This window comes from Diabrotica virgifera, chromosome 1, assembly GCF_917563875.1.
Source record: "Diabrotica virgifera virgifera chromosome 1, PGI_DIABVI_V3a".
Lineage (NCBI taxonomy): Eukaryota > Metazoa > Arthropoda > Insecta > Coleoptera > Chrysomelidae > Diabrotica > Diabrotica virgifera.
In genome coordinates this window covers 114,345,636-114,367,443 of record NC_065443.1, presented here as the reverse complement: position 1 = coordinate 114,367,443, position 21,808 = coordinate 114,345,636, and the positions used below count along the sequence as shown (strand labels likewise).

Here is a 21,808-nt window from a genome sequence, read left to right as displayed (position 1 = left end):
ACAGTTTATGAAAAAAATTTGATTATACTGTGGTTTTTCAGCTGTAAAAATATTTTCTGAGTCATTTTTATATGGAATGTGATTAAACTATGTTAAAGTGATATATAAAATATAGTATGGGTAGTTTGAAATCTAAATTATTCGATACAATGGAAATATCCGACGCTAAAGAAGCTAAAATACCCAAATTATATGTACCTGTTGAGGAGTTTCAGTTTCATGGTCCTCTTGAAGATGATACCAGCAATGGGTTATTTTTGAATGACGTCTATTTTCCAGAGGAAATTATAATCAAAATTCTCACGTTCCTTCCACCTGAACAATTATTACCTTTAAGTTTGGTGTGTAAAAAGTGGTGCAACATTATTAAATCTGATAGTTTTTGGATGGATGTATATAATAATCAATTTCCTAATAAAGCTAAAAGGTAACAGGGTGTTAAAAATTACAGTTTGATTTCATTATCTGTCTACTTTTAACATGTTTATTGTAAGCTACTGGGTTAATATTTTGATGCTTTTAACTATAACTATTATAACCCTTGATACATGCTATGTCTAGTTTTTAATTAGTTATACTTAAAATGGCAACACTGCAGGCCTCCCACATTCTATAATTGAAGGGCTTAATATGAAACAATGACAAGCCACACATGAGTTCAAAAATAGTTAGTGTTATTCTTGGTTAAAGTAATAGTATAACAAGCCACTAACAAATTATCTCAGTCCTTCGTTAATTGACGGCCTGATAAATCTATGGTCACACTATTGCATAGGCCTAGTTTGTTCTAGTATCTACTCGACATAATGACAAGCCACATCAAAATGGCAAACATGGGCAGAAGCGTTTTGGATAATTATTGAGTTCTGGCGATTCTAGAAAGAAAAATAGCAAAGTTGACTTGACATTCGATGACAGTGACCGTGACCCTGACTATGTACAGTACAATCTAGAAGTGACAGAAGTAGTGAAAATCCAGCAATATGTAATTTTTTTCCTAAATGTGGCTTGTCACATTATTACCATTCAAGATTAATGTATAGTCCATCTAATTTGCTTACCGTTGTACGTCATCCGCATCATAGCCCGAGACGTCACATGATACCAACACGAAATATTTAGGCGGTATGTGTGTTCTTTTTTATAATCACTTTGCCAAGTACACTGGCATTACAGCCACTAGGCATATTTTATTATATACGCGTAGAAATAATATTTAAAGATTTCTATTAATGTTAACTTAAAGAAATACACAATAATATGTTTCATTTAGTTTGTATAAATAGATTATAAAGCGTTTTTATGAAGCACATTTGTTCGGAATACACTGTAACTATAATCGAACGAAGGTGATATTTTGGCATAAATTGGTAACATTTATTTGACAGTTGCGGTGATGACACTTCATATTTGTTTATATTCTTTACTATAAGTATTTGTTTCATTATACTTACTGTTTTTATTATGTACTTTAACGTAAGATTATAACTTAATTCTTGTTTTCTATTTCTAATGTTTTTATTTATTTACATTGAATATTAATTTGTTATAGAAATATGCTTTATTGTCACTGAAAATTATACAATTTTATGGACAAAGCTTAACATAGAGTCACGAAAAAGATATACATAACAATAACAAATACAATTATATAAAATTAGATAAATCGTCAATAAAAAAAATATAAACAAGTTAAAAAAGTGAAGTAAAAAAACAAAAACCAATATATTGCAAAATTACTATAAATTGCAAAATGAACATACAACATAATATAATAAAACACAAACAAAGGAACTAATAAGTTTAAGCTGCTGTATGTGACACCCAAATATAGATAAATACACTTTAGTTACTTGTACATTACTGTACATTACTTACATTAATACTTACATTACTGTAATTACTTACATTACTGTAATAATATGGTCTTTTAGATAAATGAGCTTTTGTCAATTTACGGAACTTGAGAAAGGATGTTGCAGATTTGAGTTGTAAAGGGAGATGGTTGTATAGTTTTTTTGCGGAATATAGTATAAATTTCTTTACTAACTCAGAAGATGGGATCGGTAAATAGAAATCAAAAGTTGAATTTCTGGTGGAGTAGTCATGATGAGGCCTTGCTGGAAAGACATGCATGTGTTTACGAATTAAGCAAACAGTTTCTAAAATATACAAAGATGGAAGGGTTAAAATTTCGTGATCTTTAAAGTAACTTCTGCAATGGGTTGTTCTTCTGAGGCCAAACAGATATCTTATTGCTCTTTTTTGTAATTTGAAAATAACATTAAATTGGGCAGCTGTCCAAAAAGGAAGACCATATCGAAGATGAGACTCGAATAAAGAAAAATATGTTATTTTAGAAGATGCTAAATTGAGTTCCTTCGAAACAGATCTTATGGCATAGCAGGCTGAGGCGAGTTTCTTACTTAACAAATCGATATGAATAGAATAGAATAGAATAGAATAGAATACTTTATTGGTATAGCTTTACAGCTGCCATCATAAAGATGGATATACACGTCAGATATACAACACAATATAGTCACAGACACATAATCAAATACCTATACATACACTTAAATTTTAGATTTAACATAATGTACATTGATAAATATGAAAATTATTAATATTAGACAGAACTCATAACAGCAATCTAGTTGCTAAGTATTCTTCTACACTGTAGAATGCATGTTTACATAGTATACTTTTCACAACTCTTTTGAATTTCACCGGATGCAAAGATCTAACTTCATTTGGAAGATGATTATATAGCCTGACCCCCACATAATCTGTGGACTTCTCAAATTTGGATAGTTTGTGACCAACAGTAACAAACTGATTGGCATTCCTAGTTGAGTATGCATGTAAATCAGAATTTCTCTTGAATGAATGTAAATTATGCTTAATATACAATATGGATTTCAAGACATATATGGAAGGCAACGGTAAGATATTGTTATTAATGAAAACTTGCTTACAAGTATGCCCAAAAGGAATATTGAAGATAAGTCTAATAATTCTCTTCTGTTTAATAAACACTGTGTCTGATTTTGTGGAATTACCCCATAACGTAACATTATAAGTAAGGTGACAATAAACCAAAGAATAATATACATTAATGAGAGTTTTAATACTGAGTGTTCTCTTCAACTGTACTAAAGCATAGAATGAACAATTTAGTTTCTTATTAACATATTCAACGTGAACATCCCAACTCATAAACTGGTCCAAGAATACACCTAAAAATTTTATGTTTGGAATATTTACAATTTCAGGAATAGACACAACTGGCATATTTCGTTTGCATCTAAAATGTATATACGATGTTTTATCAATATTCAGTTGTAGCAAGTTTTGTGTACACCATGTTTGGAATAATCTGATAACCCTTGACACTCTATTTTGAAGCTCTACGTATGTATGTGCTGATACAATCACAGATGAGTCATCTGCGTACATTACAATGTGGTCATGAGTAATATGATCGGGTAGGTCATTGACAAAAATAAGAAATAGCAGTGGTCCCAACACAGATCCCTGCGGCACTCCTACATCTACACTGAAGATGTCTGACCTTTCCTTGTTTAATTCAACATAGAATTTCCTCTCCAGAAGATATGAGTTCAATAAATTTAACATGTTACCTCTTATTCCGTGGACATACAATTTGTTAAGGACAAATTCAAATTTAAGACTGTCGAATGCTCTGGAAAGATCAAAGAAGATACCCACTACAAGAAGACCATCATCAAGGTGCCTATAGACAGATTCCATAAATACTTCAGTAGCCCCCTCCGTTGATCTTCCGGATCGAAAGCCATGCTGTTCTGAACACAGTGCATTATTTTTGTCCAAAAACTGTATGATCCTAGTGTAGTAAGCTCGTTCAAAAATTTTTGAAATTACATTTAACAAAGAAATAGGTCTATAATTATCAATACAAGTGTGATCGGATTTTTTATATACTGGAACAATTTTACTTAATTTTAGGTTTTCAGGAAATTCACCTGTGTTGTATACTAGGTTAATTAAATATGCCAGCGGTTCTGATATAACATCCTTGATGTGTTTGATCATTCTTGTGTTTAATTCATCATTTCCAAAAGAATGTTTATTTTTAAGACCACAAATAATATCAAGAACCTCATCAGATGTTACTGGAAAATAAACAAAACTGTCTATAGTCCACCTATGTGATAAAGTACAGTTTTGAGGGTTATTGTCAAGCCTATTTTTTAGTGCATTATTTCTGTCATTGAAATGGCATGCAAAATATTGAGCTAAATTTTTATCATCTGATATTAGTTTGTCTTCAATTTTGAGTTTAATTTTATTAGTACTTTGCTTTCTCCCTATAGTTTTATTTACTATACTCCACATAGTTTTTTGTTTATTATTACTACTTACAATTTGAAGATAATTGAATTCCCTTTTCTTTTCAGCAATAAGATTATTGTATTCCTTCTTGGTAGCTTTATACTCATTCCAGATGTTACTATTATTAGAGTTTTTAGCTTCATTAAATAGGTTTTTTAATTGTTTACTCCTAGCATATATGTCATGATCAACCCAACCTTTACTTTTATGCACGTCCTTACCTATTTTACTTTTAAGGGGACAGTTTGAAGTAATAGCAAAGTTTAAAGTATCCATAAATTCGATAAAAGCGTTATTAATATTACCTTCATTGTATACCTCGCAAAAACCAATCCTCATTAAGTCTTGTTTTAGGATGTCTAAATTATTATCATTTAAACACCTAAAACACTGCTGTTTTATATTAGATTCCATCCTATCCTGATTACGACCTACAACAATGTCAAAAATAATGGCAAGATGGTCACCCATATTGGGTTGATTGACTTGACAAGTATGATTCATAGTGATATTATTAGTAGCAATGTAGTCAATTTTTGTTTTTGTTACTTTATTGTTATTCATGAAAATACGTGTTGGTATATTTGGGATATTAAGAGACAAACCAAACGATTGAAAAAGATCATCTAATCGAAGTTTTTCATTGCTCTGAATTAAGTAGTTGATATTAAAGTCTCCACAGAGATAAATTTTATCAACACGGTTGTGAAAATGACCTAAAATATTAAAACAATTATTTATAAAAGAATCTAGATTGCTGTTAGGCGTTCTGTACACATTAATGACTAGAAATTTACAGTTACTGATTAAAATAGTCACAGCACAACATTCAAAGCTTTCTTCCTCAGAGAATTTACGGCAATCAACGACTGAGACTGCATACTTGTCTGTCCCAGATTTAGATAAAATAAGAGTTCCACCATGTATTTTATTTTTTCTAGTAAAATGGGTTACTAAAGTGTACCCTGGGATATAAATAAGATTAATATTATCCTCATTACACCAGTGCTCCTGAATACATAGAATGTCAGGTTTTTCAGCATTAGAAAAAATGAAGGGACCATTTGAGGTTGCTGTCTAAAAGAATACCAAGAAATTTTACAAAATCAACGGTAGAGATCTGGCTGCTATTCACAAGCAGGGGTTGAAGAGCACCTTTATATGATAATGCTACCGTTTTATCCACGTTAAAGGAGAGTAAATTAGAGTCAGACCAGGTTTTTATCGTAAGAAGATCATAAGTTATAGTTGCATGAAGAGTTGCAATATTTGAGTTGCTCCAAGTGATACTGGTATCATCAGCAAAAAGAAAAAATTTTCCATCGATTTTTAAATTAGTGATGTCATTTATAAAGATAAGGAAAAGTAGAGGACCCAATACCGAACCTTGTGGTACTCCACATACAATGTTTTTGAGACTAGAGTCAGTATCATTTGCTCTAACCAGTTGTTTCCTATTATCTAAGTAAGGCTTGAACCAATTCAAAGAAATACCTGTAATTCCATAGAAATTAAGTTTTTTAATCAAAATGTTGTGATTTACACAATCAAAAGCTTTGAAATAGTCACAGAAAACAGTGGCAGTATAAAGATTATTGTTTAGTGCTTGGTAAACCTCGTGAAGTACAGAAAACATGGCATCAGTTGTACATTTATTAGTTAAGAAGCCGAACTGATTTTGTGATAAAATATTGTTATCAAAGAGAAAGGACATAAGTCGGGTTTTTATGAGCCTCTCAATAATTTTGGAGAGTACCGGTAGTAGGGCAATAGGTCTATAGTTGCAGGCATTAGATTTTTCGCCATCTTTATGAAGAGGAATAATAATGGCTGTCTTTAGGCACTCTGGAAATTTACCGTTTTCAAAGGAATCATTAATTAGTGACACGAGGAGTTCTAACACATTATCTGTGAGATTTGAGAAGATTTTTATGGATAGTCCATCAGTACTACAAGATGATTTGCTTTTGATATTATTGATTGTTTGGATCAATTCAGATTTATAGATTGGTCTTATAAAGAATGAATTCGAGACAATTTCTGAATTAGGGAGATAGGAAATGGGATCTTGTTGAGACTGAATAGTTGATGTTATATTTTTACTCACGTTAATGAAGTATTCGTTTAGATTTTCAGGGTTTGGAAGGGCAAATGTTTGAGCTGCGTGGGTTTTATTTCGAAGATCGTTTATTATGGACCAAGTTTCTTTTGCAACACTTTTGGAGCTTCCCAGACGATTTTGATAGTAGGCTTTTTTTAGCTGATTTGATGAGTTTTAGGTATGTGACTCTGTAATTGGTGATATATTGAGTGACATAGACGTTGGTAGTAAATTTCTTGATATAAAGTAGTGAACGCATATTTTTTGCTGATATGCGGATACCTTTGGTAGTCCAGAGTTTGCGACGTTTTGGCTTAATTGTAATTAAAGGAAATGCCTTATTGAAGATACAGACAAGCTTCTCCAAAAAAAAATTTTTGCTGTATAATCCACTTCCGCAAAAATTGTGTGATCTATTTGATTTAAAATGGATTAAGGATTTTTCTATACTTTGGCAACTATGTCAACTTAGATCTCTATCTTAAATAATGACGTGCAACAGTAAGTAAATTAGATGGACTGTAGTGGCTTATGACGTGGCTTTTTATATTATTGCATTTGAACACATCCATCAAAAATTCCAACAAGTTGATGGAGACAAAGAAATAAACACTGTTTAACACCTATAGGGTTGAAACCACCCCGAACTCAGTCAATAATAGAAAATTCTGAATCTACATATATCTAAAATTTGGGTATTTATTATTAATGGAATAATGTAACAAGCCACTTTTTTTTAAATAAAGGCTGTTTTTTCTTGAGTTTCAAGTAATTTGATTAATATTGTTGTCAACTAGTCCCATAGGGCATGATGCATTGAAATATCTAAATTAAAACAATAAAAGTTGTTACTGGATTTTTTAACATTCAAAGTCAAATATCTCACTTTTACCTTCTTGAGGCTTGTCATTGTTTCACATTAAGCCCTTCAATTCAATAAGCTATGCTTCATTATTATAAATTATAGATACATAAACATTAACAGTGTAGGCGACAACATATACCCTATTCCACAAACATACGACTGTTGTGGATTATCTCGACAATGAATATTTTACTGTGCAAATTATGAAGAACGAAAGTAAATTGCAAAATACATTGTTGTTTATTGGAACAATTATTTGAGCCATTTACTTTCACACTTCTTATGTTGCACACTAAAATATTCATTGTCGCGATAATCCAAGAGTCATATATTCGTGAAGTAGCCAATAGTCATAGAGTATCAATTTCAACTGCAAAATAGAGGTGCCTATTTAATTTAGATATTCTTGGACAATCGGTATTTGTTATGCTTAAATTATTCATTAATTAAATTAATAGGATTATTTTTAACTATATATTCAGTGATTACAATAATTTATATACTGTGCAATAAAAACTAATAATCAAGAAAAATTGATAAAGAGATTTTACTAACATACTGTTGCTATCGAAACAACTAGATAAATTTTGAACATCTTTAACAGTAAAAATACAATTTTAAAGTTTGGTATAAATGTTAAGAAATATGAGTAGCTGCTTTATCGATAACCTCTTGCTGGTATTTTAAAAATCGTATTAGGTTACCTACTCTTTTTGATATCGTCCATGTTCCTGATGCATAAGTCAGGACTGGTTTGATTAGAGTTCTGTATATCAATATTTTTGTTCTTTTTTTGACTATGTTTGATGTTAAAAGTTTCTTTAATCCATAGTACACTCTATTTTCCAGATATATGTCTGTTAATTTCTGCAGTTACTGTATTACTTTTGTTGATTTGTGAGCCTAGATATACGAACTCTCTTACTCCTTCGAAAGTATATGTTCCAACCGTTAGATCTTCAGGTTCTGCTACTATTACTTGAGACCTTCATACACTTAGTTTTATTAATGTTACCTTGTAGCCCCATTCTTTTTGCTGCTGCTTCCAATGCCATAAACGATTGAACCAGGTCTGCCTTTCTTCTTGCTATGATATTGATGTCATCTTCATACGCTAGTATTTGTACACTCCTATTAATAATAGTCCCTCTTGTTGTTATTTCAGATTCTTTAATAGCTTGCTGTAGGGCAATGTTGAATAGAAGGCACTATAGGCTATCTCCCTATTGAAGTCCTGTTTGTGTCTGTTCTTGATATTCCATTCTGCACTCTAACCTTACGTATTTACCTATTCCATATAAAGTTTAGTATTTACCTATTCCATTTTATATTACCATGATTAGTAAACCTAAAAATCATAATTATTACAAATTAGTATAGCAGTTTTCATATTAATACATTTTGAAGTGTTTCTTCGCTCTCCTATAAAATTAGCAAAATGGCGCTTGTTTTTCCCTGGACCCTTCAATTATTGATGTAGGAGCTTAGTGCTCGGCATGTAATAGAAAATATTGTTGCTTACACCACTTGCTATGAGAAGGTTATCTTGAACAACACCAGGGTTCGAGCCGTTTAAATATTGAATTAATTGTTGTCTGGTTTGAAGTACCACCCTATATTCAGAAATCGTTAATTTATTGGGAGGTTCAAAAGCCTTGAGAAATAAATACTTCTCATAGTGTAAGCACATTCATCTACTCACAGACAGATCCGTTTTGTTTTTATAATAATTATCTACTTCAAAGAATTACATCGTTGTGATCGAGTGTTTTGCAGTGTACACAACTTCTCTGCGAAGAAAATTTAACTGTCATGAGTGGTAATATTTTTATAACAGAACTAACTTAGATACCGGGCAACGAATGTCAAAATTCGATGTGGCTGGTAATATTTTTAATAGAAGTTCCATAAGATACGCGGTGACTGGACAATTTTCCGTACCGGGTACATAATACAAACATTTTAATTATACACGGTGTTTTAGAATTATCCATTTTAGAGATATACTGTTTATTTTTCGCCCTTTAATATTTTTGCAAACTGCTTAAAGCTGATTATAGAAAATAGATGTATAAAGCCTTTTATTTAATTCTCGAACCTCGGGGTTTGTTAAGAGCGGGTAGCCCTTTTAGAGGGCCCCCCACAACCAGATTCCTATTTATCACCAGAATGAAAAATAAATACTGTCTGATAATATGATCAGATTGGCGAGTACTAGTGGTTGTGCTAGTAGTATCTAGGCAAATATTTAGACACTAGATCAATATAATCATCACTTAACAGTATATCAATATATCAATATAATCAGTACAGTAAATTACGTTCTGTTGCTCAACAGTTGCAGTTAGATGTCAGAACCAGTTGCATACAAATTAATACTGCAAAGTACTGGTGTCTGCTGCATCACCAACTCCAACTATCTGCTGTTGGTGTTAGAATTATATCTTAAGTTGAATGTGCTTTAGTTTCTTGTGCTGAGTATGTCTCCTTGTTCTATTTATTTTTGAATTTTATTTTTATATCTTGGTTTACTGTTTCTTTATTAGTCCAATCCGTACTTAAGTTTAGTAATAAATAAAAATAATTCTTGCTCTTCCTAGTGGCTGATGTCCCACAATAGTTCTGCTAAGCATTCTACTAGGTGTTCTGTCGTTATCCATTCTTATAAGGTTACCTGCCCAGTGCAATCTTTGTAATTTTGCATAATTTCCTATAGAAAGTTCTTTGTAATAACTCATGGTTGAACCTTATTCTCCATAATATACCATTTGTTGTATTATTTGAGTCAGGCTGCATATCAAAGACGGACATGTGTAAAAAAAAATTTAGCTAGTAGTGGTTTCTTATAGAAATTTACTTGTTCTTTTCAATGGTGATAATACCTAGTTTCCTTCAAACAGGACGCAAATACGTTATTTTCAGCTTTACAGTTGAATGTTTGTTTCAAGAACGGACTCCTGCTTTGAAGGTTTATTTCAAAAACAGACATCTCCCCAAAGCCCAATGAGAATGCTGTATTGTGATCACATGACTGCGAAATCAAAAAATCAAGTAAAATTAAGGAAGTGAGATTTTCATAAAAAGAATAATAGCATCTGTGTACAAAAAGAACAATTTTTATCTCAATTTTTCTTGCATGACACATGTCCGCCTTTGATATAAAGCAACTCATTTTCTATAATTTTTTCAAAAACAAAAGCTTACATGGACTTATAAAAATTCTTGTAGGTTGCCTTGGTACGTGTACTACTTATATTATTCGACAGATGATTTCAGAAACTTACTAAAAAATGGCAACGGGCAGGAAGGATTTAAGCATTGGACAATATTAAAAAATTTTGGTGATGAATTTATTATAGAACCAGTCCCTAAAGGAAGTGATCCCCTTCCTGAGGGTGTTCCGGAATTTTGTGGACGTAAGAGCTGTTTTACAACCTCATTTTACGAATGCTGTAAAATACAGGTAACTTGAATGCAAAGTACCCCGCACAAACCTTATGGAAATTAGGTCCCAGTGGATTTTGTTCATACTTTGGGAAAATACTCTTTGAAGCATTGTGATGAAAAGTTCTCATGGGCACAACTCGATCGTATGGAGGATTTTCAAGATATAGAGGCACAAACTCGGAAAATTATAAGATTTACTGGGTATTCCAATTCCCTGAGTTACTGGTTATCTCGTTATCTGGCAACATGTAGAAGTTTGGATCAAAGAAAAGTACTAGTAGTCTAGGATTTTCTTTTGGCTATCCAATGGCGACCTTTACTTTGACCTTGACCTTCAACGGACGTCATCCTCTAGAGATATAAACAGATTACTCATGGGTTTTGGTGACCTCCGGAGGACGTGGTGGCCAGGGCTACTGCAATAGACGTCATCGTCTAGAGTTTCGATGGTTTTCGGCATTTAATTGATGCAAATGAATTACTGGAGGATTTTTTGAGGTCGCTAAACACGAATATGTCACCAGAACCGACTCCCGGAGCACCTGGTTTCCAAGGTCAATGAAAGGCGCTCCTGGAGTTTCGAGGGTCTTTGGTACTACATTAATGCAAACAGATTAGTTATAGGTTTTTGGGATTGCTGAACACAAATGCGTGATCAACTCAAGACACAGGAGCACCTGGTGCCTAAGACAGGTTATCTTCTGGAGTAAAAAACCTAAGAGTAATCCATTTGATTCCTAGATTTGATTTCTCCGAAACTCCAGAAGATAACCTGTCTTATACACCAGGTGCTCCTGTGTCTGTGCTGATCACGCATTCGTGTTCAGCATCCCCAAAAACCTATAACTAATCCGTTTGCATTAATGTAGTACCAAAGACCCTCGAAACTCCAGGAGGCCCTTTCATTGACTTTGGAAACCAGGTGTTCTGGGAGTCGGTTCTGGTGGCATATTCGTGTTTAGCGACCTCAAAAAACCCTCCAGTAATTCATTTGCATCAATTAAATGCCGAAAACCATCGAAACTCTAGAAGATGCCGTCCCTTGCAGTGGCCCCGGTCACCCCGTCTTAGGGAGGTTAATTATGATGGCGTATTCGTGTTTAGCGATCCCAAAAACCCATGAGTAATCTGTTTATATCAATTTAATGCCAAAAACCCTCGAAACTATGGAAGATGACGTCCGTTGAAGGTCAAGGTCAAAGTAAAGGTCGCCATTGGATAGCCAGGAAACAATCCTAGACTACTAGTACTTTTCCTTGATCCGAACTTTTACATGTTGCCAGATAACCAGTAACTCAGTGAATTGGAATACCCAGTAAATCTTATAATTTTCCGAGTTTGGGCCTCTATATCTTGAAAATCCTTCATACGATTGAGTTGTGCCCATGAGAACTTTTTATCAGGATGCTTCAAAGAGTATTTTCCCAAAGTATGGACGAAATCCACTGGGACCTAATTTCGATAAGGTTTGTGCGGGGAAACTGAATGTCGGAAAAATAACGATTTTTGAAATTCAGTAACATTTTTGTTTATTTTAGGTAATACGTTTGGAAAACAAACGACTTCTTAGGTATGTAATTAATAAGTTTAAACCCCATATTTATGTAAGTGAATGGTATGCTGGGAGATTCGATTGTGGCTGTGAGTACAAACTAACAATTAAAGGTCTAGCTTCTGAAAGTATGCAGAAACCTATGGAGGATGAAGACCTGGAAATAGAGTATGATAGAATGGAGTATCATAGAACAGAAGGAGATGAAATTGTTTTATTTTCTCTTTTGAAACCTGCTATTATACCGCAATGGGAAGGCAAAGAATGGAATAAGGTATGTTAATAACATTCATTTATTTCTAATTGGGAAAAGTGGGGCAAAATGGTCCATTTGACTTTTTTTATGCTAAAAATAACAAAACACAAAATAATTACAAATCTCTTTGTTTTTTATAAACACATCAAAAGGTAATATGTGTGGAGGTGAAAACAGTTGTTCCTTGTGAAGGTCTTGAACTTGTTGCCTGAGGAGGTGCCTCAGGCAAGGGGTGGTCCAAGAAGTGGAAATATATCATAAAATTAAAGAAGTATCCAGCGATGATCAAATTACATTCCTTTTAATGCCACATTTCTCTTCTGAAGTACGAACTTCGGAAATTTGGATTGAAATACCAACTGTAGAGCTTGTATGATCAACTTTATGGTTTGATGCAAGAACTTCCAGGTTTTAAGCTGCAGGGGAAAATGTTTCATTTTTCGATAATCCTCCGGACTGTTTCCAAAAAGACATATCATCTGAAGATCATTCAACTATGTTATACAGAGTTACGACTTTTCCAGGGTTTGTTTTTAAGGAGGGGGTATGGTTTGAAATATTTAAATTTTTTATTATTTCAAATAAAAGTGCATACTTTCAAGAATACTCTCTGAAAATTTCAAAATAATCGGAGTAAAATTACCAGAGATACAGGGTGTTAAATATCCCTACCTTCGACTCGCTTTACCGCGGCTTCGCGCCAGCACGCCGGAGCGTAGTGAGAAACGTTAAACAACTGTTCGCCTTCTCTTTTGTAGATTACTCCCCAATTTAAAAAACATATTCCAATGTTCATCACTTTACGATTTGGCAGACAAATAAGAAGATGAAGATGCAGTTGTCAAAACTTTAAACGCATTTTTCTCAAAACTGCTTTTTCAAATGCGGTGGACATTGTAACTGAAAAACTACTCGGCCGATCTACCTGATATTTTGCACAGATTTTCTTTAGACATTTCGTGAGGTAACAACGTCGAGATATTTTTCGTTTTTTGCTTATTTTTTGTTCAAAAATATTAAATCTGTTGGTTTTCACAAAATTTTTATCAAAAATTTCGTATTTTTGACTTTTGAGTGATACCAAAAATTCAAAAATCATTAAAAATAAAAAACTCGACCTTGTTACCTTGTGAAACTCATAAGCTAATAAAATCTTTTTGAATTTTTCGTTTCGTATAATCCAGTGATGAGTTCTGATGTCCACCGCAAAATCCATTTTTTTTTTGAGCTGCCTGCCAAAATTTGTCTCCAATAGCTTATTTTTCAATATTTTGGATTGAATTTTTTCTTAAATATTCTTTGAATTGTACTTAATGTGTTTATTTAATTTAAAAATAAAATAATTCTACCACAGTTTCGAAAAAAATTCACAAAAATGTGTTTGATATGTTGATTTCAAACCATACCCCCTCCTTAAGCCATGAAATAACTTACTCATTAAAATAGGCCATTAGAGGTTAAAATACTACTACATCCAATGGCTTCATCTTGTGCGCAATGTGGAGGAAACGACAGCATTATAATGCCATTTTCTGTACAGTATTTTATAGCGTCGGCAGATTTGTGGCTTGGATGACATCAGGAAATAATAGGGCCCTACTTTCAACTCAGCACTGTGTACCTATGTTGTTCAAAATGCTTTAAGAAAATAATGAATGTATCCAGACCTATTGTGAAGAGAAAGTGTTTGACATAAGGGAGCCTAGAAATAATAATTCATTCTTTCGCTTGCCAGGCTGTATTATTCCTAGAGAAATTAATACACCCGCAGCATTTACACAGAAGTGAAATTTTGTTCCCTTTCAGCTTGTCAGGAAACCAACCTGTTTCCGTTTTTTATGTGCTAAAATTTTGATCAACCTGGTAGGGAATAACTACTGTTGGAAAATTCTCGAGAATGAAAAATCAGAGAATATTCTCGACAATATTCTCTGATTAAATACATTAAACTAAAACTGTTTGTATATATATAAATAACAATTGCTTATATTGTTGAGATTGGTATTGCGTTTCTCATGTTTGATCTTTCTTCTCTATTCTTGGCTCTATCATATTTATTAATAGTTTCTAAATCACTTTTTCACATTCTTGTAAAATTCTTTAAACAAATAATTGTCTAGCATTATTTCCATAATTAAATTACTCATTGTTTCGCGTTTACTTAGAAAAGCGGTATCCACATTTTCCGTTTCTCATTCTTCTTTTTTATGTATCGTCTTATAACGATTAAGGATGCAGCAACTCTTAAGAGAATATTCTCCAGTGGCCGAAAATATTCTCTTGAGAATATTCTCTTCTTACATCACTAGGAATAACTGAGATACCTTCAGGAGTTCTAAAAGAAAATATCTAAACTAAGCCGTTCCAGCTGACTTCTTGTTTTCAAAAAACTTCTCTTTAATACCATTCCTTTCAACAAGCTCATAGGCCATTTCTCAAATGGATTTCTTCGTCATACCGAATATTCGTTTTTCCATCTCTAAAACATAGTCCTTTAAGTAAGTCTCCAATTGTTTGGGCAATGTTGTGGTAAATCAACTAAGACTTTTTGAATAACCTTGTCTAAACGAAGTACCGAATATACTAGCACGAATCATCATCATTCTCTGTGCCTTATCCCTTTGCGGGGTCGGCTTCCCTAATTGCATTTCTCCACACAATTCTATCCTGGGTCATATCAATATTAATCCCCTTTACCAACATGTCCTGCATAATCGTCTCACACCACGCCTTCTTTGGTCTTCCTCTCCTACTCCTTCCAGGAATCTGCACTTCAGCTACTCTTCATATTAGATGATTATGATTAACGTCTCGACGTTGAACTTGACCAAACCATCTCAACCTATGCTCTCTCATTTTGGCATCAATTGGTGCCACACCTAGACTTCCCCTAATATACTCATTTTTAATTTTATCCTTTCTTGTCACCCACTCATCCATCTAAGCATTCTCATCTCCGCCACATGCATTCGTTGTTCCTCTTTCTTTTTCACTGCCCAACATTCAGTTCCGTACATCATAGCCGGTCTTATGGCTGTTTTATAGAATTTTCCCTTCAGCTTCATTGGAATTTTTCTGTCACACAACACACCACTCGCTTCTTTCCACTTCATCCATCCAGCCCTAATACTACTGCATGCATCTCCATCTATTTCTCCATTACTCTGTAATACCGATCCCAGGTACTTAAAACTATTGCTTTTTACAATCAGTTCACCATCCAAAGATACCATTTTATTTGTAGTAACTCCATCTTTAAATGAATATTCCAAATACTCTGTCTTTGTTCTACTAAGTTTTAAACCTTTTTCCTCCAGAGCTCGTGTCCACTGTTCCAGTTTTTGTTCTAAGTCTCTTTCACTATTTCCTACTAACACGACATCATCAGCATACATTAAGCACCATGGAATGTTACCCTGTAGTTTCGCTGTTATCTGTTCCAAAACTAATGAGAATAAATACGGACTAAGCACCGAGCCTTGGTGCAATCCTACTTTCACATGAAATTTATCAGTCTCTCCCACACCTGTCCTAACACTAGTCGTTACTCCCTCATACATATCCCTCACAGTCTTCACATATGCACCAGGGACTCCTTTCTTATTAAGTGCCCACCACAGAATCTCTCGAGGAACTTTCTCAAGCTTTTTGCTTTCTCAAGATCAATTAACGCCATATGAGCGTTTGTTTCTTTACTCCTGTATTTTTCCATCAACTGCCTTATAATGAAAATTGCATCTGTTGTTGATCTGCCCTACATAAAGCCAAATTGATTCTCGGACATTTCGGTCTCTTCACTTATCGGTCTATCAATTACTCTTTCCCATATTTTCATGGTGTGGCTAAGTAGTTTTATAGCCCTGTAGTTTGTACACTGCTGTATATCTCACTTGTTTTTGTAGACAGGTACTAGTATACTGCTTCTCCATTCGTCTGGCATTTGTCCAACTTCCATAATTCTATTAAATAAATCTGCTAGCCACCTTGTTCCTGTCTCTCCCAATGCTTTCCATACTTCCCCAGGAATATCATCTGGTCCTACCGCTTTTCCTTTCTTTATTTTTTGAAGCGCTTGAGCCACTTCCTCGTTTGTTATTTTGGTGACCATTGCTGTTACTGTCTCCGTTGACTCCACAGGCTGTCTGTCAAATTCTTCATTTAATAAGCTGTCAAAGTACTTTCTCCATCTCTTTTTGACATCCTTTTCGTGAACTAGTATTTTATTATTTTCATCTCGGATACATCTAATCTGATTAAAATCTTTTGCTTTCTTTGCTCTCTGTTTGGCTATTTTATGTATCTTCGTTTCGCCTTCCCTGGTATCAAGTTACGCTTCTGCTTTAGCTTTTGCTACTGCTACTTTCGCTTCCTTTTTCGCGACCATATAGTTTTGAAGATCTGTGTTGGATCTGGTTTCTTACCACTTTTTATATAATTTTCCCTTCTCTTTTATTTTTCCTTGAACTTCGTTTGACCACCACCAAGTCTCTTTATCCTCAAACTTTTTTCCTGACGTGTTCCCCAGTATTTCAATAGCAGATTCTCTAATACTACTGGCCATTTTTTTCCAAATTGTAGTAGGGCTTCCTTTCATGTTCCAACATATTTTCTCTACTATTCTTTCCCTGAATAGACCTTCTTTCTCATCTTTTAGAATCCACCACTTGATTTTTTGTGGTCCTCTCCGATATTTTGGTTTAGTTTCACTTTTTACTTCGATGTCCAGAACAAGCAGCTTATGTTGTTGGCTTACTGTGTCACTAACTATTACCTTGCAGTCCTTGCATTCACGTATGTCTTCTTTCCTTATCATGAAATACACAGTCTATTTGGGATTGATGTTGTCCACTATTGTACGTAATAAGTTGAGTTTCTCTCTTCTTAAAGAATGTGTTAACAATCGCCATATCTTGTGCTGTTGCTAATTCAAGCATATCATCTCCAGCTTCATTTGTAGTTCCCAAGCCTAATCCCCCATATATTGCTTCATATTCTGCCTTGGCTTGGCTCACATGTGCATTGAAATCACCTCCTATTATAACTTTCTGCTCTGACGGAATATCACTCAGGACGTCTCCTAATTGGTCATAGAAAGCTCTTCTTTCATTCTCACCCAGACCTGTTTGAGGAGCATACACACACAACATTCAATACCTCTTTATCAATTACAAATTTCAATGACATCATTCTATCACTCGTTCTTACAACTTCCACTACGTTATCTTTCATTTCCCTATCAGCAATTATACCAACTCCATTTCTAGTGTTACTACTCCCTGCATACCACAATTTGTATCCTTCACCTAGTTCTTTTGTCCTTTGTTCTTTCCACCTAGTTTCTTGAACGCAAGCAATTTGAACTCTCCTTCGTTTGAGCGCATCCACTAACTCCAGACTCTTACCTGTAAGACTACCAAGATTCCAAGACCCTACCCTGATTTTTCTAACCTACAATCGTGTTCCCCCTGAGATAGTCCTCACCCGGAAATCCGAACGGAGGCTCATTTTACTTCCGGCACATTTTACCTCAGGAGATGCCATCATTTCAGTATAAGTTTTTTATATCATTGGAGAAGGTCTTTTCATTATTATGGCCTGAAAAGATTTTGTTTGGATATTTGATGCCTGAATGCCTTTTCTATCAGCACCATACCCTACCCTGCACGTTTAGCCAATACACCACCAATGCAGCCAAAGTGCAGTATTACCCCACACCCGCCTGCATTTTTCTGTATAGGCCAGGATCCCTACTGTAAGGACTGCCCTATAAGCCAATGTATTGTTGCCCGTATCCCGCCGCTAGGAGGCACGTACTTTATTCGGGATACCCAAATATACCAAATATACTAGCCATACGACACAACATTCTACTAGGATGCCTTCCTAATTTGACGAAACGCCCCTGATGATACTTTAGGAACGAAAGTATACTTGGGCAAGATTTCATAAACTAGGTTCTCGGTATCTGCCTTTTATTTCATAAATTTCGTATATTTGAGCATTCAACCTTCTATCTAACAGTTGTTTATGTATTAGATTTTATTTTTCAAATAAATGTAACTTACTTCGTCTGTATAAATTTTAGATGGAGATAACGGTAGACGAATATGAATCTAAAACCCTTAAAACGCTAGTATTTCAGCATGAAGGTGTCGACACACAATTTTGGAAAGGACATTATGGAAGTAAAATGGCAGGAGGGGTCGTCAAATTTCTTTTTGAAAGTATACAACCGATAGAGGAACATATTGAGGAGCCTTGTGATTGATACAAAAACATGCCTATTTTCTACACAGAAGCAGTCAAAAATTTTTATTTGTTTTCTATTTTGGCTCTTTTATAAGTCATATTTAAATTCTATGATGTTTTTGATAAAGGGCTTAAGTCAGAATTTCAAAATGTTTTGATGCCTTCTGGGCCAAAAAAATTTGCTCTTTTTATTGGTACATACGGTTTAAGTCTACAACAGTTGTATTATCTACAACAGTTGTAGACTTAAACCGTATGTACCAATAAAAAGAGCCGATTTTTTTGGTCCAGAAGGCATCAAAACTTTATTGTTGAGAAATTCTGACTTAAGCCCTTTATCCCAAACATCAGAGAATTTTAATTCTATATTTATTGTCTATATGAATAACTAAACATTGTTTTATATTTTCGCGATATTGTTTATTCTAATCCATGTTAGCTACAACTTTTATTCTATTATATTTGTTTTATATATGTCTAAAATAAATAAGATAAATGATCAATTACAAACTGGATCTCACATACGTTACACTTGTCCGTTCGCCATTTTGTTGGGGACAAGTGTAACCCATGCATTGGTTATGTAATGTGAACTAATGTGCGGTTTCCATGCGTTAAAAAAAAGGACTACCTTCTATTAGGTACTCACTTGAACGTTTAAATAATTTAACAATTCTCTTCGGATTTACATGCCGCGACAACACATAGGTACCTGTTCTCACTAAAAACTCACTATGCAATGAAAAATTGTCAACGATCTGTCCACTGTCAAATTCAAACCGTAAATGAATGGCTAGCGGTCCCAGCTACCACAGAGCATATGAAGGTTATAAATAGGTTAGTATTCAATAGGTGGAGCCATTTTACAAAAGTTCAGTTTAGAAAAATAAGCATTGGTTCCACTTACTCCGGTGTACCTTACTGAAATTATGATTCACTTCATTCTACTATACCTGGTTAGCTCCTGGCCGGTTCCTAATAAGCATTGGTTCCACTTACACCAGTGTACCTGAAATTATGTTTAATTTCATTCTACTATACTTGGTTGGTTCTTGGCCAGTTCCTAATAAGCATTGGTTCCACTTACTCAATTTCATTCTACTATACTTGGTTGGTTCTTGGCCAGTTCCTAATAAGCATTGGTTCCACTTACTCCGATGTGCCTTACGTAAATTATGTTTCATTTCATTCTACTATACTTGGTTGGTTTCTTGCCGGTTCCTAATAAGCATTGATTCCACTTACTCTAGTGCTAGTGTACCTTACTTAAATTATGTTTCATTTCATTCTACTATACTTGGTTGGTCCTTGACCAGTTTCTAATAAGCATTGGTTTCACTTACTCCAGTTCACCTTACTTAAATTATGTTTCATTTCATTCTACTATACTTGGTTGGTTCTTGGATAGTTCCTAATAAGCATTGGTTCCACTAACTCCGATGTACTTTACTTAAATAATGTTTCATTTCATTCTACTATACTTGGTTGGTCCTTGACCAGTTTCTAATAAGCATTGGTTCCACTTCCTCCGGTATGCCTTACTTAAATTATGTTTCATTTCATTCTACTATACTTGGTTAGTTCCTGGTCGGTTCCTAATAAGCATTGGTTCCACTTACTCCGGTGTACCTTACTAAAATTATGTTTCATTTCATTCTACTATACTTGGTTGGTCCTTGACCAGTTTCTAATAAGCATTGGTTCCACTTACTCCGCTGTAGCTTACTTAAATTATGTTTTATTTCATTCTACTATACCTGCTTGGTTCCTGGCCGATTCCTAATAAGCATTGGTTTCACTTACTCCAATGTACCTTACTTAAATTATGTTTCATTTCATTCTACTATACTTGCTTGGTCCTTGACCAGTTTCTAATAAGCATTGGTTCCACTTACTCCGATGTATTTTACTTAAATTATGTTTCATTTCATTCTACTGTACTTGGTTGGTCCTTGACCAGTTTCTATAAGCATTGGTTCCACTTACTCCGCTGTACCTTAGTTAAATTATGTTTCATTTCATTCTACTATACTAGTCATTACAAAATATTACTGAAATTCTTTTTTGGGTGCCGTCTTCTTAACGAAGGTTGGCCATGACTTCTGCAAAGTCGTCTCTATTTTTGGGCTTTTCTTATTAGACTTTGAAAGTCTAATCCTGTCAATTCTTTGATGTTGCGCAGCTAGGTCATTTGTCGTCTACCCGGGCCGCGTCTTTCTTCTATTTTCCCTTTTATAATAAGTTGAAGGAAGTTATAGCTGTCTTGAGTAAATATGTGTCCAAGATAAAATGTTTTACGTTTAAATTCTTCTTATTTATCTTAATTTTATCGCAAGTTAACTCAATCAGAAAAATCACAGATGAATTTTGTATTATTAATATTTGTTAGTGTTAAAAAATAATAATACATAATGTATGTGATATATTCCTGTGATGAAGTCTTTTATATCACATTTTTATTTGATATGCATTATAATCATATTATTAATATAAAAGCTTATAGCATCAATTATGTAGTATAATTTAAAAACGTACAATAAAGATTCAGCTTTTTATTGCATCTTTCCTATTTATTTGTTGTTGTTTATTTTACCATGGCTACATCACAGCTAAGTTGAGAATGCAGAGAGATGCATGTATACATGTAGTGGACAATATTTACAAGAAATCTAATGAAAAGGAAAAAAGAAGTAGTATCAGGAGCAAATAATCAGATATATAGAAGAAAAACGGAAGAATGATTAAGTAAGACAATTCTTTAAAGGAGTTTCAGAGATCAAGGCCGGGTACTAAGCAAGAACAGGAAATTTCCTTCAAAACGACAGCGAACAGCTTATTGCCTATGACAAGGATATCCTAAAAATCTGAAGAAATACTTCTGTCAACTGTTAAACGACTAATCTAGCAGAAATATATCAAATATAGAAGTGCATACAGCTTAAATAGACGATCAATGACCGA

General features: G+C 34.0%; 1 protein-coding gene across 1 annotated transcript; it reads left to right on the top strand.

Moving 5' to 3' along the window:
• Nucleotides 1–17: 17 nt before the first annotated feature.
• Nucleotides 18–21,407, top strand: LOC114347974 (F-box only protein 6). Its single transcript, XM_028298621.2, has 4 exons — nucleotides 18–427; nucleotides 10,572–10,806; nucleotides 12,329–12,616; nucleotides 18,684–21,407. The coding sequence occupies exons 1-4, from the start codon at nucleotides 117–119 to the stop codon at nucleotides 18,864–18,866; spliced, it is 1,017 nt and encodes a 338-aa protein (XP_028154422.1). The 5' UTR covers nucleotides 18–116; the 3' UTR covers nucleotides 18,867–21,407.
• Nucleotides 21,408–21,808: the final 401 nt, after the last annotated feature.